Source organism: Balaenoptera physalus (genome assembly GCF_965194825.1).
Source record: "Balaenoptera physalus genome assembly, chromosome: 2".
Lineage (NCBI taxonomy): Eukaryota > Metazoa > Chordata > Mammalia > Artiodactyla > Balaenopteridae > Balaenoptera > Balaenoptera physalus.
Window position 1 is genome coordinate 63,844,969 of NC_138883.1, and position 19,338 is coordinate 63,864,306.

A 19,338-nucleotide genomic window follows, 5' to 3' on the forward strand; every position below is an offset into this window, starting at 1 on the left:
GTGGGAGTCTTACTGTAGTAAGAAAAGTGATAAAAATGGGGGATGGCAAGTAAATTGAGGTTCACCTCTTTTCTATTATAAAAGGAAAACAATGTTTACTTCAATTTGTGTCTCATTGAACTGGTTAGCAGCAGGATGGTGAAGTAGACTAGTAGTAGTCCTGAAGTTCTTAGTTCACTATGGCAGGAGAATATTAGAGACGAATCTCACAAAAGAGAGAAGACTATGTATAGCTACTTCTGTCCTGAAATCCCTGTTAGGAATAAAAGGGAAGTCCATTTCTACGTGGTTATTACACAGGTTCCGGTCTGGGAAGTTAGAGGTCTTCTGAATAAAATCTCTCTCCTACATCATCTTCTACCTCCTTTATGGTCTGTTCCATTCAGCCAATATAAGATCACAGTGGTTCTGAATAACCATTTTTAAAATGGGGTTATCTGGAGCAGAAATAGAGACACAGATGTAGAGAACAAACATATGGACACCAAGGGGGGAAAGCGGCAGGGGGGGTGGTGGTGGGATGAATTGGGAGATTGGGATTGACATGTATACACTAAAGTGCATAAAATGGATAACTAATAAGAATCTGCTGTATAAAAAAATAAATAAAAATGGGGTTATCTGCCTTTCTTAGACAAATTCAGAGATTGTCCAAAGATAAAAGTTAAAAGAGAACTAAGAGAAATGACATAAGCTAAAATAATTTTCAATGAAAGGAAAAGGAGAGATAAAAGTACAAAAAAAGTCTGCTCATCACTAAAGGCCAGGCAAAATCCTTTGTTTAACTCAAAAACATATGCCAAGAGAATAATTCCGAGTAGAGGCTGGCACACTTTTTAAAAAATAAAGGACCAGATAGGAAATATTATAGACTTCGATGTCCATATGGTCTCTGTCACAGCCAGCCAACTCTGCTGTTACAGTGCAAAAGCAGCCATAGACAATAAATGAGTGAGCATGGTTGTATTCTAGTAATTCTTTATTTATAAACACTGAAATTTGAATTCCATGTTATTTTCACATGTCACAAAATATTCTTATTTTTATTTTAAGCCATTTAAAAATGTAAAAGCCATTCTTTGCTCGTAGACCACACAAAACAGGCAGTGAGTTGAATCTGGCCCATTGGCCATAGTGTGCTGACTCCTGGTAGAGAGGAAAGATTACTGCTGAAACAAGGGTTAAAGAATAAAGTCCCCAGAGATACCCTTTTAATCTAGAACCTCAGAGTATGGCATGTAGATGTGGCTTGGTATGGTGGAAAAAGCCTTTGGAACCAAACTGAGTTACTAGTTCTGGGAATCTTCTTTACTAATCTGTAAAGCAAGTAATATCTACATTCATATAGCGGTTGTATTAGTTAGCTTTTGCTGCATAACAGACCACCCCCAAAACTTAGTGGCCTAAATCAATAAACAGTCTTATGATTCCGTAGTGGGCTGGAATGTTCTTATTGTCTGGGGCTGTATTGTCTAGGTCGCTTACTCTAGCCTTACTCACATGTCTGAGGCCTCAGACTGGGGTGGGTATTCTCATGTGGCCTCTTATCCTTCAGGAGGCCAATCCGAACTTGTTGCCAGGGTAGGAATAGAGTTCCCAGCAGCAAGAGAAGGCAAAGCTCCAATGTGCAAGCACATATCAAGCCTCAGCTTGCTCCATGTTTGCTAGTGTTCCATTGACCAAAGCAAGTCACATGAGCAAATCCAGAGTTAATGTGTGGGCAGGGGGATCAAGGAGGCCTGTGACTCAGTGGGGGCCATAACTGTAACAGTCTGTCACAGTGGTTAATATTTTTTAGGAGCCCAGCATAGTGCCTGGCACATAAAGCACTCAGTAAATGTTAGATCCTTCCTGTGCTTGTCAGGGACAAGTGAAGAGCCTGCCAGCTGTGATGACTCATCTTTTTTTGTAGCCAGTCCCTAATTTTCTTACATCACAGTCACTGTTCTTCAGAGTTCACTGTATGTCATTTTAGGGAAATGATGACAATACCAGTAAACTTTTGAGAGCTTATTATATGCCAGGCACTGTTCTAAGCTTTTCACTTATACTATCTTATTTAATTTCCACAACAGCCATATGTGGTAGGTGCTCATTTGCTCATTTTACAGTTGAGGAGTTCATACACAGAGCTTAATTAACTAAAACTTGCCCAAGGTCACAAGTGATGAAGTTATCAAGCACAGGCAGTGCTTCTGTGTGGGCGGAATGAGTGTGAAAGAAATACTAGAAGATAGCCCTTAAGCAGGATTGAAAGATTATACATTGAATGTACTTATTGATTACTCACTATTTACTTTTCACTTTATTTGCGCATTTTATAATTTCTGTCAAAGTGTGAAGCAAATAGGATTGTATATAATGTGGTTAGATTAAGCTTTTGATCATTCACTCTGAGTGATCCATATTGTTGAGTGTGTGAAAATCAGCATCATTTTATGATCATTGATTCAAAGGGAAAAAAGCTCCTTCATTTAAACAGGTTCTCCTGCTATTTATATTTTTAACCGCTGTACTCATCAGAGGGTGCCTTAATTATTTTACTTCTGCATTCTGAGCTGATTAAGCTTTCTTCTTTTCAAATATTTTGCTTGCAGGTGAAAGAATGCTATCTAGTGGCAACAAAAGGTGACTGCAAGCATGGGGAAAATAGAAATTTTTAATGTAGTTTTTTGATAGGATTTTTTAAGTATTTATTTTTATTTATTTATTTGGCTGCATCGGGTCTCAGTTGCGGCACGCCAAGATCTTTGTTGGGGCGCTCGGGTTTCTCTCTAGTTGTGGCGCGGGGACTCCAGAGCACACGGGCTCAGTAGTTGTGGCACACAGGCTTAGTTGCCCCACGGCATATTCCCCGACCAGGGATCGAACCTGCGTCCCCTGCTTTGGAAGGTGGGTTCTTGACTACTGTGGACCACTAGGGAAGTCCCAGCACTTTTATTTATTTATTGTTTTTCTATCTTTTGGCACAGTTTCCAGGGATGAAAAATGCAATTACTTATGACTTTCTCTTAGAGGTGGTAGGGAATATTCTGATTTAGTACTTAAAGTATACACAAAGCCAATTTTTTGTGATTCATTCAATAAACATTGTGTGCTCAGTGCTATTGTAGGTATTGGGAAGAGGGTAGTGAATAAGATAAGGACTAGGGACTTATATTCAAGTGCAAGAGAGAAAAACACAAATCAGGATAATTTCAGATACTGATTAGTGCTGTAAAGAAAATAAAGCTTGATGGGATAGTTTTGAGTCATTTTTTGTTTTAGCCAATTAAATTCAGTATCTTCTCTGAAAAACCACTGTGTTAGATGCAAGCAGATAATCAAATATGAGAAAAGCATTAGTGCTTATTGTTCTCAAACATTATATAGTCTGTTGGTAGTAGGAATAGAATTTGTAGGGCAAAGATAAGTAAAATACATATGAATGACTAATGAAGGACTAAATAAGATAAATACATTAAGAGGACATAGAGGGGAGGGGAATTGGAGGAAGGGTAGTCAAAAGGTACAAACTTCCAGTTATAAGTAAGTCCTAGGGATGTAATGTACAACATGATGACTATAGTTAACACTGCTACATGATATATAGGAAAGTTGTTGAGATTAAATCCTAAGAATACTCATCACAAGGAGAATTTTTTTTCTTTTCTTTCTTTTTTTTTTTAACTATATGAGTTGCTGGATGTTAGCTGAACCTATTGTGGTAATCATTTCACAATATGTATAAATCAAACCATCATGCTGTTTGCCTTAAGCTTATACAGTGATATATGTCAATTATTTCTCAATAAAACTGGCAAAAAAGGGCATAGGTAAGTCTTACTTGGCTAGTGAATATATCACTAACATTGAAATAGAATGAATAAAAAGTACTGTAATGCTAAATTAATTTAGTGCTCCATTAATAATTTGCTGTGATTGGCCATTAGAATGGGCTGATGTTTACCGTTTATCTTTATAAAGATGTTTTTGTATCTTTCTTTATCTACTTCTAGTCAGTCAGTCAGTCAGCATGTTGATTTCATTGTTGTCATATTAAGAATGCTTATTGACCATAAGGATAATAGATAATATTCGGGTTATTTTGTTTGAGCTTCCAGCTCAAAAAATTCGAGAATGCAGGAAGTAATAAGTATAATTTTGTCATCTTAATTTGTTAGTTATATAATAATTTCTTTGCAAATTCTTGTAGTTATTTTTTGTGCACTGTATTTTTTTTTTATAAATTTATTTATTTAATTTATTTACTTTTGGCCGTGTTGGGTCTTCGTTGCTGTGCGCGGGCTTTCTCTAGCTGCGGTGGCTTCTCTTGTTGCGGAGCACGGGCTCTAGGCGTGCGGGCTTCAGTAGTTGTGGCTCGCGGGCTCTAGAGCACAAGCTCAGTAGTTGTGGCGCATGGGCTTAGTTGCTCCGCGGCATGTGGGCTCTTCCCGGACCAGGGCTCAAACCGGTGTCCCCTGCATTGGCAGGCGGATTCTTAACCACTGCACCACCAGGGAAGCCCTATGCACTGTATTTTGATGTACAGAAATCATCTGACTTTATTTGATTTGGTTATCTCACGTTGTAAGAGAGAACACCAATATATTGAACTTCTTCCATGAAAAATAGGGATTTTAAGATGAATTGTTATTATGTTTATAGTTGAAATGGAAACAAATTATAGAAAAGGACTCCCTTTATGGAGTTTTTGCATTACAAAGAACTCTCTGGCTAGTCTTCTGATAAGTATAGCAGGACCCATCTATACTTCAATAAGTTCTAACAAGTAGACCTACTTCAGTTAGCCATTTTCGTATATATTGTTTTAAGAAAAGGAATAAATGTTTTACTTTTAAGTTAAGGGATAATTTAAATTAAATAACTTACATTCAGATAGGTCTTTACCCTAAGTAATCTAAATTAATAAAGCTTAATTAAAGTACATTACTTTCTTATGATATAATTTATCCTTTTTATTGTATAGCTCTGACTCTGACTTTTGATGCATAGTCGTGTAACCCATCACACATTTTTACTATGGCTTGCAGGGTCTTAGTTCCCCAACCAGGGATCGAACCCATACTCCCTCCAGTGACCTTTGTGCCTCTTTGTAGTCACCCCTTGCCCTCACCTTCTAGACTCTAGCAACCACTGATCTGTTTACTGTCCTTATAATTTTGACCCTTCCAGAATATGAATATAAATGGAATTTTGGGTCTATTTCTGGACTCCCTTCTATTGAGCTGTATGGCTATCCTGCCAAAACTACAGTGTCATTATTTACTGTAGCTTTTTAGTGATACATATACATTACTTTCGTCTTTTTATTGATTTTTTTCCCCCGTGATGTGAAATGTATGCTTTTAATTGGAGTTAATATTTTCCTAATGTTTATCATTAGCATTTTTAAACTAAACTTTCTATTTTGAGATAACTAGAATCACATAGAGTTGTAAAATAATACAGAATTTCCCCCAGTGGTACAGTATCACAACCAGGATATTGACATTAATATAGTCATGGTACAGAATATTTCTGTCACTGCGGGGATCCCTCATATTGCTCTTTTATGCCACACCCACAAATCATAGATTGTTAAATTTATTTTTCTACTTCAGACTTTGTTTTCTGAAACAAATATGACTTGAAAAATCTGTATTGCCAGTGACTTGGTAACTTTCAAGTTTGAAAATCTTATTCAGCATTTTTGGCTGAGTTGAAGAATGCAGTACTCTGACTCAAAATAAATTTAACATAGATCAGGTTATAAACTGATTACTGTTTAATAAAAATACCTAGTATACCTAATAGATTGCTTATATTGCTTTTCCTCAGCTGGAATTTGACTTGGGTGCCTATAATAGGAAAAATTTTAGGGACATTAACAAAATAGAAATTTCTCTCATGTAGAACTAAGTACTTAAGTTGTAGTATTAGGGCAGGTCTACAGAGTTGTCAGGAACCCAGGCTTTTTCCTGTTTTCTGCTCTGTCATCCCAGGGTTGTGACCATTGTTTTCCTTGTTCAGGATGGCAGCAAGATAGAGGAAAGGCAAGAAAGCCTGCTTCTCTTCCTTTCCTATCCATCCTTCACATTGAGGCAAGTTAAGTGTTCTGAAATACTATTATCATTTTGAAACAGAAGTCACTTGCTGCTAAGTCTGTGGTGGCTTTTCATTATATTTAATGTTTTGTTTTCTCTGATCTGCGTGTGTTTGTCTTGCCTCCTCACGAGGTTATCATCTCTGTTGGCATCAGTATGTCAGATCAACATAAAGCTGAGCCCACAAACACTTTGAATGTCTATTAATTTGAATACACTAATTGGAATTTTAAAGTATTTTGGTGAGGCTTTCATTAATTTGGTTGATACCTTAACCAAACTAACTCATGTAGCTTTAAGATGATAATTTTGAATACTAAAGAGTTTAAACAGTATACTGATAATATCCAGAAGTTTGAAGTTTTAGAGATATGTAGGATTTAACTCATATATCTTATATCTAGAATTTTCTTTCCAAAGATTTTTATTTGTATTATGTATACCTTTTAATAACAGATTTAGTTTTTAGCAAGAATCTAATGATTCTAGTTGTCTTATGATATTTAGGCTTATAATAGGTCAAATGCCAACTGGAGAAATAATATGTGGTTCTCTGGTCCATAAAGAGTCTCAGAACAGTTCAAAATGAAACATTCTTTGAGCTGCTCTGATCAGTTTGTCTAAAAAGTGAGAGGTTACAAACAAAGCAACGTTTTCTGACTGCTTCTTCCCCACTGACAAGTAATCAACATAATTCACAGTCTTTTTGTTTGAAGTAGGCAGACTTGTTGAGCGGTCTAGTTTCCTCCACTTAAAATGAGGTATCACTTAACCTCCTTAACTTGAATTTTTTTTAACTCTAAACTTCAAATTAAGCAGGTTTACTCTGTTTCTACCTATAAAGTTGAAGTAATTATTCAAGCATAGCATTTTAAAAATAAATGTTCTTGGCACCTGTATTACAAGAAAATAAAAGGTTAATGAGGCAGCACAGGTGAGCAGGTGTGAAGCATGCCATAGATTCAGCATATTCTATTTTTAGAGACCCAAACAGAGAGGGGCAGTCCTTTTATGTCAAGTAGGTCTCCCCAGGTTTCTGTTCTTCTTTCCTTTTGCTGTTAATTATTTATCTTCTACCCCAATACCTTGTAAATATTCTGCATATGTTTCAATTCTAGAATTTGCTTTTGTTTTAATGAATTTGTATTTTGAGATATAAATTGAACTATAACTATTGTTAAATGACTATTAAAACAAAAACAGCTTTTGGGGGGAGATATATATATACCATTCCAGAATATTCTCATAGAAGGCTCTTTCCATGTTTAGCTGGTCACTGTTAGAAGTTTATGGCGAACTTCCACTCTAGCCTCATTCTGTGCTTGCTGCTGCTCCACAGACTTGCTTTCACTCTGAAATATGTTTAAGTTTGAAATGTGTTTCGGAGAGGCTCCAAAAGTGCCTCTTGACTACCTGGACTTAAAGCTCTGAAATACCCTTGGGTCAATATAGTGTTGTGTTACCCCTCAACTCCAGTAGTAGAGTGGAAGATTAGAAAACATGGGCTTCAGAGTCAAATAGTTAAAGTTTTGGCTGTACCGTTACTGGTTGTGTGACCATAAACAAATGCTTTAACTTCTCTGACCCTGAATTTCATCTACTGAAAAACGTGTACCTTGCAGAGTTGATACGACGAGAGAAATATGTGAAAGTGATATACTTATCTGGCACACAGGAACGCTAATAATAATAAGGACCTTTCTTTGATTGTCAGCCTCCACTCTGTCCTCAAAGAATGGAGCATAACATTAATTTAGAGTTTCTGTACTCTCCAAGACCCACTAGCTGGGTTTTAATTCGTGATTCTTTAACCTTTTTTACACCCCAATCTTCTTTGGACTCCCTAGAACCAAGAAATTGCAGCAAGTGGATTTGAAAGACATAGACTAAGTCTCTTTGGAAATCTGTTAGAACGTGTTGACCTGACATCTTGCGGTTAACTGAAGTTTAGCTAAGCACCAGTGAGAGGCCTAGCCTTGATTAGATTAGCAAGAATTGACCTGTGGTTTGGGTGTGGTACAAAGTTAATAGTAGCATTGAAAATAACTAGGATAATTTATATATAAAACATTTACTACATTATAGACAATGTCTCTAAGCTGTACTGGTTTCCTTCTCCCTTATTCCTCTATCAGAGAATTGTATTTCTGTTAATTTTCTGTTAGTTTTAAATGAATTCTTAAATTATTGTAGCTCTGTGGGCCCTACTGGGATCATAGACTATTCCCTTCAATGGATTGTCAGACCATTTTAGGCACCACACCAACCATTCCTGTGCCCAGCGTAGACCCGTTTACTTTTTCTCTGATGACAAGCACTACTGCCACTTAGGGGCACTCACCTGGACTCTGCCAAGTGAAAACTATCTCTTTTTCTAACTTGAAGAACCTTGTCACAGGTTCACTGAAAAGCTTCCTTTATCACCTCCTGGAACCCTGAGCCATATGATCCCTGGATGTCATACCTAGGCCCTTCAAAAGTGGGTCCATTTGATTCCTTCCTTATTTTCGTGCAGTTCATGTCACTAAATTACAGAACCTTTTAACCATTAGACTACATAATTGCCTGATATAATTTCCTATAGTTGTTCCTCTTTAGAAACACTGGTTTATTTCTATCAGCCAGTGGCGAAAGTTAGCCTGCAGTTCTTTTGACACCATTTCCATTTGCTACCAATGTAGGCTTGGTAATTGGGCCTTCTTCAGCTTTACTCTTAGGACAAAAAAAAATTTTTTTTTTAATTGTGGTAAATAAACATGAACTTTACCATTGTAGTCATTTTTAAGTGTATAATTAAGTGGCAGTAAGTACATTCACAGTGTTGTGTAACCATCACTACTATTTCAAGAACTTTTTCATCATCCCAAACAGAAACTCTGTACCCATTAAGCAATAACTCCCCATTTCTCCCTCCTTCCTGCCCCTGGTAACCTTTATTCTACTTTACGTCTCCATGAATTTGCCTATTCTAGATACCTCATGTAAGTGGATTCATACAATATTTGTTTTTTTGTGTGTTTGGCTTATTTCACTGAGTATAATGTTTTCAAGGTTCATCTGTATTGTAGCATGTATCAGAATTTCATCCCTTTTTATGGTTGAATACTATTCCATTGTATGTGTATATACCACATTTTTTAGTCTATTCATTTGTTGATAGATACTTGAGTTGTTTCTGCGTTCTGGCTATTGTGAATAATGTCATTATGAACATTGGTGTACAAGTGTCTGTTGAGTTCCTATTTTCAGTTCTTTTGGATATATACATAGAAGGGGAATTGCTGAGTCATATGATAATTGTGTGTTTAATTTTTTTTAGGAACTGCCATATTGTTTTCCACAGCAGCTGCACCATTTTACATCCCCACCAGTAATGCATGAGGGTTCCAATATCTATATCCTCCCCAACACTCTTTATTTTCCATATTTTTTAATAATAGCCATCTTAGTGGGTATGAAATGGTATTTCATTGCAGTTTTGATTTTGCATTCCCTTTATGACTAATGACGCTGAGCATTTTTTTCATGTGCTTATTGCCATTTGTATCCTTTTTGGAGAAGTGTCTATTTAGGTCCTTTGCCCATTTTTGAATTGGATTTTTTTCTCTTTTTTTTGAGTTTTAAGAGTTCTTTATATGTGTTGCCATATCTTTGTCTGGTCTGTGTATCAGGGTAATGCTGGCCTTATGAGTTAAGAACTGTTCTCTCCTTTTCAATCTTTTGGAAGATTTTTAAGAAAAATTAGTATTAATTCTTTAGAAGTTTGGTAGAACTCACCAATGAAGCCATCTGGTCCTGGACTTTTCTTTGTTGGGATATTTTTGATTACTGATTCAACCCTCTTAATAGTTACAGATCCATTTAGATTTTCTATTTCTTCTTGAGTCAATTTGTGTGTTTCTAAGAATTTGTCCATTTCATCTAGGTTATCCAGTTTGTCAGCATATAGTTGTCCATGGTATTCTCTTATAATCTTTTCCAACTTTACTTCTGGTTTTAGTAATTTGAGTCTTTTCTCTCTTTTCTCAATTCTTTTTTTAGGAGCAAATTATTAAGGAGTCATATATGATACTTTTTTAAAAAATTAATTAATTAATTTATTTATTTTTGGCTGCATTGGGTCTTCGTTGCTGCACGCGGGCTTTCTCTAGTTGCGGTGAGCGGGGGCTTCTCTTTGTTGCGGTGCGCGGGCTTCTCATTGCGGTGGCTTCTCTTTGTTGCAGAGCATGGGCTCTAGAGCGCAGGCTCAGCAGTTGTGGCACACGGGCTTTGTTGCTCCGCGGCATGTGGGATCTTCCTGGACCAGGGCTCGAACCCGTGTCCCCTGCATTGGCAGGCAGATTCTTAACCACTGCGTCACCAGGGAAGTCCCCACATATGATACTTTTAATTGAATGTTTATAAGTCTCAGAGTGAGAGGAAGTGAGTTGAGGGGGGAGGATAAGATGCTTTGAGAGTTTTAGATTCACCCACATAGTCTACATTTTGTTGATTCTTAAACCTCAGGGTGCTGTGGAACCAGTTGGTTTCTTCTATTTGTGTATAGTGCAAAGTTCCTAGCAGGAAATCCATGGTCCTGATTTTCTCTGTGCCTAATAGCAATATTAGACTTTGTTGGGGATACTAAAGGTGTTCTCCTAAAGGAGAATATAAGCAAGCATACGCTAAAATGTACACTAATGAAAATAAGTGCAATTACCTTGTAAAAATTCACCAGCTTCCCAAAATGAATCAGCTCTAAGTATACTGTTTGTCTTTCTGGAATTGTATGATTCTGTTTTGGCTGTAAATGCAAAAATTTATTTTGAAAACATGTAGGCAAAAGAGCAAACTACTTGTAACCACTCGTCTACTTTCTGTCTCTATGGATTTCCCTATTCTGGATATTTCATATAAATGGAATCTTTTTTTTTTAATTTTTAAAAATTTATTTATTGATCGATTTTTGGCTGCGTTGGGTCTTCGTTGCTGCATTCCGACTTTCTCTAGTTGCGGCGACCGGGGGGCTACTCTTCATTGCAGTGCATGGGCTTCTTATTGCTGTGGCTTCTCTTGTTGTGGAGCATGGGCTCTAGGCGCGTGAGCTTCAGTAGTTGCAGCATGCAGGCTCAGTAGTTGTGGCTCGTGGGCTCTAGAGCTCAGGCTCGGTAGTTGTGGCACAGGGGCTTAGTTGCTCCATGGCATGTGGGATCTTCCTGGACCAGGGATCGAACCCATGTCCCCTGCATTGGCAGGCGGATTCTTAACCACTGTGCCACCAGGGAAGTTCCTGGAGTCATATATTATATGGCCTTTTCCATCTGGTTTCTTTAATTTACCATTATGTTTTAAAGGTTCATCCATACTATAGAGTGCATCAGTATTTCATTCCTGTTTTTTGCTGAATAATGTTCCATTGTATGGCTATAGCAAATTTAAATTATTTATCAATTGAAAATCGGCACAGTAAAAATGAGATTGGGAAATATTTCAGTTGTGGTGAGTGAGTCTGAAATTGCAGCCTATAAAATCCAGACACAACAGGCAGAGGTAAGGGAAGCCAAAATAGGGTAGAGTTAGTGAATAGGAAGCTTCCCAGAGATCAGAAATCACAATATAAGTTACAAAGAGAATAAAAAAGGTTACGATCAGGAGAATTTGAGAATTTAAAATATTGAATGCTTTGAAAAACTCTTGTAAGGCCTAATCTGTATAATGAGATATTATGCCAGTATTTGATTTCTAAATAGTAACTTTAGTGATGAATATAATTGCTAAGAATCGTGATAAATTGATTTTTAAAATAGTCTTGTATTGTGTTAAATCATAGCTAACCTTTACTTAAATTGGATGTTACAGATTTTCTCTTTTATTAAATTGGTTATAGTAATCAGCCATAGTTTCTACGAAATTGCTTTTCATTTGTTCAAAATAGATTGCTCTGAAATGTTTGATTATAAAATATCAAATGATTTGCATTTTTAAATGTATCATTTTCTTTCAGGTTACAGTGTAGGATTTTGGAAGTCCTCCCTCCATCACACCAAAATGGTTTTGCTAATGGACATGTCAGCAATATAGATGGAGAAACTATTATCATCAGTGATAGTGATGATTCAGAAACACAAAACAGTTCTTTTCAAAATGGGTAAGTGATTTTTAATAATTTTTAAAATGTATGAATTCCCTGGCTGTCCACGCTTTCACTGCCAAAGGCCCGGGTTCCATCCCTGGTCGGGGAACTGAGATCCCACAAGCCATGTGGCACAGCCTAAATAAATAAGTATGTATGTATGTATGTATTTATTTATTTAAGTAAGTATGTATGTATGTCAGATTGGGTACTGATATCCCATTGAAATAATTTTTTCTCTTCCTTTCTAGTCATACACTGGTATACTATGCATCTAAACAATATGGTTCAACAACACCTTAGAATTTGCAAAAACTGAAACTTACCTAGTTAATTCTAGTCAGCTGCTCAAGAACAATTGAAGCTCACTTCATTCAGTTATACATTCCACTTTTGTTTACCTGGGAAAATTCATTCTGTCCTTTATTATTCACTTTATGGTGCATATAGTAAAGAAACTGTAAGTTTCTGAGATTTAGTCAATTGACAGCTTTGGTCAGCTGAGTGCTCTTGGAGAAAAATCATATAAATCCATGTAGATTGGCACTGTCTGCAGTGTGTGTACTGTATTTATATCACTTGGACTGTATATTACTTTCATTACCCAATTGCCCAATGCTTCTCTTTATCATCCTTTATATCATTTTCTTCTCTATAACCCCCACTTATATCCCCTTTACATATACGATTGCATTCACAGAGGCAGCTTTTCCAGAATCTAACCACTTTTCTCTACTGCCACCACTACCCTCTTAGTCTGTACTGCCAACATTTTTCTCACTTAGTTTTATTGCATTAGCTTTCTAACTGGTATCCCTGTTTGCACTCTGTTCCCCTCATCCCAGCCAGAATGATCCTTCTGAAGTGTAAGTTAAATCATTATCACCCCATTATTCAGAATCCTCTGATGTCTTTTTTCTTTTTTTTTTAAATTAATTTATTTATTTTTGGTTGTGTTGGGTCTTCACTGCTGCGTGAGGGCTTTCTCTAGTTGCAGCGAGCGGGGACCGCTCTTTGTTATGGTGTGCGGACTCCTCATTGTGGTGGCCTCTGTAGTTGCGGAGCATGGGCTCTAGGCGCGCGAGCCTCAGTAGTTGCACTACTTGAGCTGGACTACTTGAGCTCAGTAGTTGCACTACTTGAGTTGGACTGCTTGAGCTCAGTAGTTGTGGTGCGCGGGCTCTGTAGTTGTGGCACATGGGCTTAGTTGCTCTGAGGCATGTGGGATCTTCCCGGACTAGGGATCAAACCCATGTCCCCTGCATTGGCAGGTGGATTCCCAACCACTGCGCCACCAGGGAAGTCCCTCCTCTGGTGTCTTTACTCAGAGTAAAATTGAAAGCCCTTAATGGTAACCCGTAGTCTGGCCCTGCTGCTGCCTGTCTGACTGAACCTTCCTCTTTTTCTCCCTGTTTATTCTGCTTCTTGTGCAAACCATGCATGCTTCCCCCTCAGGACCTTTACACACTCTTTTCTTTCTTCCTTTAAAAACTCATTTCCCGGGGCTTCCCTGGTGGCGCAGTGGTTGAGAATCTGCCTGCCAATGCAGGGGACACGGGTTCGAGCCCTGGTCTGGGAAGATCCCACATGCCGCGGAGCGACTGGGCCCGTGAGCCATAATTGCTGAGCCTGCGCGTCTGGAGCCTGTGCTCCGCAACAAGAGAGGCCGCGATAGTGAGAGGCCCGCGCACCGCGATGAAGAGTGGCCCCCACTTGCCGCAACTGGAGAAAGCCCTCACACAGAAACGAAGACCCAACACAGCCCTAAATAAATAAATAAATAAATAAAATAAAATTAAAAAAAAAAAAAAAAAAAAAAGAAGTAAAAACTCATTTCCCCAAGAGTTTCTTCATGGGTTGCTCCCACATTTTTTTCAGATCTCTGCTTAAATGTCAACTTCTTGGAAGGCCTACCTGGTCAATTTATCAGGGATCATCACCCTATATGAAATAGAGACCTTTCACTCTGCACTCTATTCCCTTCATAGCACTTACCACCTACCCTGTTGTCTGTTTTGTTTGTCTCCCCACTGTATTTCTATTTTGTTCACCAGTGAATCCTTATTCTTTAGTATTTGGCACATTGTAGGCTCTTAACTATTTAGTGAATGGATGGATGAATGAATGAATATACCCTCAAAAGAGAAGAAAAAATGAGAAATTGGTAGGGGTGGAAATTAAATGTGTAGCCTCTTTGCTAGTTCTTGAAACAGGGTAAGCTACATTATCTCCACTTTTGCTTTTGGATTACATAGCTAAAAAAGGTTTAAAAGTAAATCCAAGAGCTATTTGTTTGTTTATAAATTTATCTAACCTAAACTGGATAGTCTGCTTATTCATCTGGAGTTAATTTCTTCACCCAAGGAAAATTTATTGAATGAGTAATTAAAGTAGCTACCAAACATAAAATAGTGCTTTGTACTATTTTGGCTAATAAAATAGTGAGGCATATCAGTAACTTATAAAATCATAATTAAAATTAAAATGCATTAGATTCTGTTATAGTATCTCCTTAGAAACTAGATTTCATGTAAAATATCATGTTTCCAAACAAATTTTTGTTTTACATTTTTAGTTTATTTTTGGCTGTGTTGGGTCTCTGTTGCTGCGTGCGGGCTTTCTCTAGTTGCAGAGCTACTCTTCGTTGCGGTGCGTGGGCTTCTCATTACGGTGGCTTCTCTTGTTGCAGAGCATGGGCTCTAGGCACGTGGGCTTCAGTAATTGTAGCGCGTGGGCTCTGTAGTTGCAGTGCATGGGCTCCAGGGTGCAGGCTCAGTAGTTGTGGCACACGGGCTTAGTTGCTCTGCAGCATGTGGGATCTTCCTGGACTAGGGATCGAACCCATGTCCCCTGCATTGGCAGGCGGATTCTTAACCACTGCACCACCAGGGAAGTCCCCCAAACAAATTATTAATTTATTTTGTGTCTTTGCTCTTTTTAGGAAGAAGAAAGATACAATCGATCCCTTATTATTCAAGTACAAGGTGCAACCCACTAAAAAAGAATTGTATGAGTGTGCTATTGTTAAAGCAACACAAATCAGGTAAAATTCCATATCTTCTGTATGGTGGTTTAAAGTAGAATAATTATGTTCAGTTAAGAAGATTTGCTCTAGAACAAATGGGTAGTAGCGAGTGATTGCTTCTCTTTTTAAAATACATGTATATTTATATGCTCATAGACTGATAATGTGATTCCTAATGAACCATGAGCCCTTTGTCTAGTTTAGTAACTAACTCCAAATAGTCTTCACATCTAAAAAATTAAGAAGGATTCTATTTATGAAGCACTTCTCATGAGAGAACTCAGTTTTCAAAGCTGAGAAACCTGGTGCTCAGAAATACATCACATTTGTAAAATTATGTTCATTAGACACAAACATCTGATCAGTCTCTGCCCATTTCTGAGGAAGTTAACTAATAAAAAATGAGTATGTTTAAAAATTCCTGTTTGTGACCTAATCAAAAGATAGAGGTAGTCATGAAACAACCTAAATGTCCTCTGACAGATGAATGGATAAAGCAGATGTGGTATATATATATATATATATATATATATATACACAATGGAATACTACTCAGCCATAAAAAAGAATGAAATAATGCCATTTGCAGCAACATGGATGGACCTAGAAATTATCATACTAAGTGAATTGTCAGACAGAGAAAGACAAACATCATGTGATATCTCTTATATGTGGAATCTAAAATATGACACAAATGAACTTGTCTACAAAACAAAAACAGACTCAGACATAGAGAACAGACTTGTGGTTGCCAAGGGGGAGGGGGATGGGGGAGGGATGGATTGGGAGTTTGGGATAAGTAGATGCTTTGCATTCTATACATCTGTTATGTATAGAATGGGTAAACAACAAGGTCCTACTGTATAGCACAGGGAAATATATTCAATATCCTGTGATAAACCATAATGGAAAAGAATATGAAAAAGAATGTATATATATGTATAACCAAATCACTTTGCTGTACAGCAGAAATTAACACAACATTGTAAATCAACTATACTTCAATAAAATTTAAAAAATAAAAAAATAAAAAGAGAGAGAGAAGTACTGAATGGTTAATATTTAAAAGAACTGGCTCTACGTTACATTGATATATTTTAGGAAAATCCCTGTTGTTGCCTGTTGAGGTTAGTCTCTTAGTCACCTGAAAGTAAGTAGTTGACATCGTCAGCCAACTATCAACTTGCCACCTAGGAATCAGTCTTGCATTTTGTTTTATGTAAAATAATTTTATTTATTCTCTCATCCCTTTTGCCCCCCCCCCCGCCCATATACTCATGAGTCCAAAGAAAAGTGATAACAATATTATAAATATTGAGTGGATCCTGAGTCAGGTATATTACTTTCTATAAACTGTATGGGTCTGTGCAGTTTTTTGTTTGTTTTTGGGGGCCTATCATTAATGTAAGATCTCTGGAGCATTCTCCACTTTATTGTATATTGAAAAATAGCATTTCCAAGATAATGCTCATGAATTATTCAAACTTTTGAATTTATTCAGTTTATGGGCTAATGAATAGCATAGATGAGACAACCAATGTTTTCCTAATTCACTGTTGAGTTTTTTCCTTTTTTTTTTTTGGTTTTAGTTCAAGATATGTTTTTTATGTAATGTAATTCCCTATTTAATATTTTTCACTTTTCTATTCACTTTTTGACTTACACTGTAAATATAATTCTGCTAGATCTTGGTTTCAGTTGTATTAACTCATTTTCTTCTTAATTGGTGAGGCAAAGAATTATAAGGTGGAAAGTTATACTTGATAATAGAAGACTTAAATGATTTGCAGCTCTTTGTTAACACCAAAAGATAATACTGTTCCATAGATGCAAAACTCCTCAACAGAGTACTAGCAAACAGAATGCAACAGAACATTAAAAGGATCATACACCATGATCAAGTGGGGTTTATCCCAGGAATGCAAGGATTCTTCAGTATATGCAAATCAATCAATGTGATACACCATATTAACAAATCGAAGGAGAAAAACCATATGATCATCTCAATAGATGCAGAGAAAGCTTTCAACAAAATTCAACACCCATTTATGATAAAAACCCTCCAGAAAGTAGGCATAGAGGGAACTGACCACAACATAATAAAGGCCATATATGACAAACCCACAGCCAACATCATCCTCAATGGTGAAAAACTGAAACCATTTCCACTAAGATCAGGAACAAGACAAGGTTGCCCACTCTCACCACTATTATTCAACATAGTTTTGGAAGTTTTAGCCACAGCAGTCAGAGAAGAAAAAGAAATAAAAGGAATCCAAATCGGAAAAGAAGAAGTAAAGCTGTCACTGTTTGCAGATGACATGATACTATACATAGAGAATCCTAAAGATGCTACCAGAAAACTACTAGAGCTAATCAATGAATTTAGTAAAGTAGCAGGATACAAAATTCATGCACAGAAATATCTTGCATTCCTACACACTAATGATGAAAAATCTGAAAGAGAAATTAAGGAAACACTCCCATTTACCATTGCAAAAAAAAGAATAAAATACCTAGGAATAAACCTACCTAAGGAGACAAAAGACCTGTATGCAGAAAATTATGACACTGATGAAAGAAATTAAAGATGATACAAATAGATGGAGAGATATACCATGCTCTTGGATTGGAAGAATCAACATTGTGAAAATGACTATACCACCCAAAGCAATCTGCAGGTTCAATGCAATCCCTATCAAACTACCACTGACATTTGTCACAGAACTGGAACAAAAAATTTCACGATTTGTATGGAAACACAAAAGACCCCGAATAGCCAAAGCAATCTTCAGAAAGAAAAATGGAGCTGGAGGAATCAGGCTCCCGGACTTCAGACTATACCACAAAGCTACAGTAATCAAGACAGTATAGTACTGGCACAAAAACAGAAATACAGATCAATGGAACAGGATAGAAAACCCAGAGATAAACCCATGCACATATGGTCACCTTATCTTTGATAAAGGAGGCAAGGATATACAATGGAGAAAAGACAGCTTCTTCAATAAGTGGTGCTGGGAAAACTGGACAGCTACATGTAAAAGAATGAAATTAGAACACTCCCTAACACCATATACAAAAATAAACTCAAAATGGATTAAAGACTTAAATGTAAGGCCAGACACTATCAAACCCTTGGAGGAAAACATAGGCAGAACAGTCTATGACATAAATCACAGCAAGACCCTTTTTGACCCACCTCCTGGAAAAATGGAAGTAAAAACAAAAATAAACAAATGGGACCTAATGAAACTTAAAAGCTTTTGCACAGCAAAGGAAACCATAAATAAGACGAAAAGACAACCCTCAGAATGGGAGAAAATATTTTCAAATGAAGCAACTGACAAAGGATTAATCTCCAAAATTTACAAGCAGCTCATGCAGCTCAGTATCAAAAAAACAAACAACCCAATCCAAAAATGGGCAGAAGACCTAAGTAGACATTTCTCCAAAGAAGATGTACAGATTGCCAACAAACACATGAAAGAATGCTCAACATCATTAATCATTAGAGAAATGCAAGTCAAAACTACAATGCAGTATCATCTCACACTGGTCAGAATGGCCATGACCAAAAAATCTACAAATAATAAATGCTGGAGAGGGTGTGGAGAAAAGGGAACCCTCTTCCACTGTTGGTGGGAATGTAAATTGATACAGCCACTATGGAGAACAGTATGGAGGTTCCTTAAAAAACTAAAAATAGAACTACCATACGACCCAGCAATCCCACTACTGGGCATATACCCTGAGAAAACCATAATTCAAAAAGAGTCATGTACCACAATGTTCACTGCAGCTCTATTTACAATAGCCAGGACATGGAAGCAACCTAAATGTCCATCGACAGATGAATGGATAAAGAAGATGTGGCACATATATGCAATGGAATATTACTCAGCCATAAAGAGAAGTGAAATTGAGTTATTTGTAGTGAGGTGGATGGACCTAGAGTCTGTCATACGGAGTGAAGTAAGTCAGATAGAGAAAAACAAATACCATATGCTAACACATATATATGGAATCTAAAAGAAAAAAAAAATGGTCATGAAGAACCTAGGGGCAAGACAGGAATAAAGATGCAGACCTACCAGAGAATGGACTTGAGGACA

General features: G+C 37.1%; 1 protein-coding gene across 8 annotated transcripts in view; it reads left to right on the forward strand.

The window, feature by feature from the left end:
- Window positions 1–19,338, forward strand: part of BAZ1A (bromodomain adjacent to zinc finger domain 1A) — a 93,539-nt gene that overhangs the window by 23,415 nt on the left and 50,786 nt on the right. For all 8 annotated transcript variants that reach the window (XM_082452035.1, XM_082452041.1, XM_082452034.1 and 5 more), the window contains 2 exons: window positions 12,070–12,213; window positions 15,140–15,241. In XM_082452035.1, coding sequence (XP_082308161.1) covers window positions 12,070–12,213; window positions 15,140–15,241 — 246 coding nt within the window. The remainder of the gene's footprint in view (window positions 1–12,069; window positions 12,214–15,139; window positions 15,242–19,338) is intronic.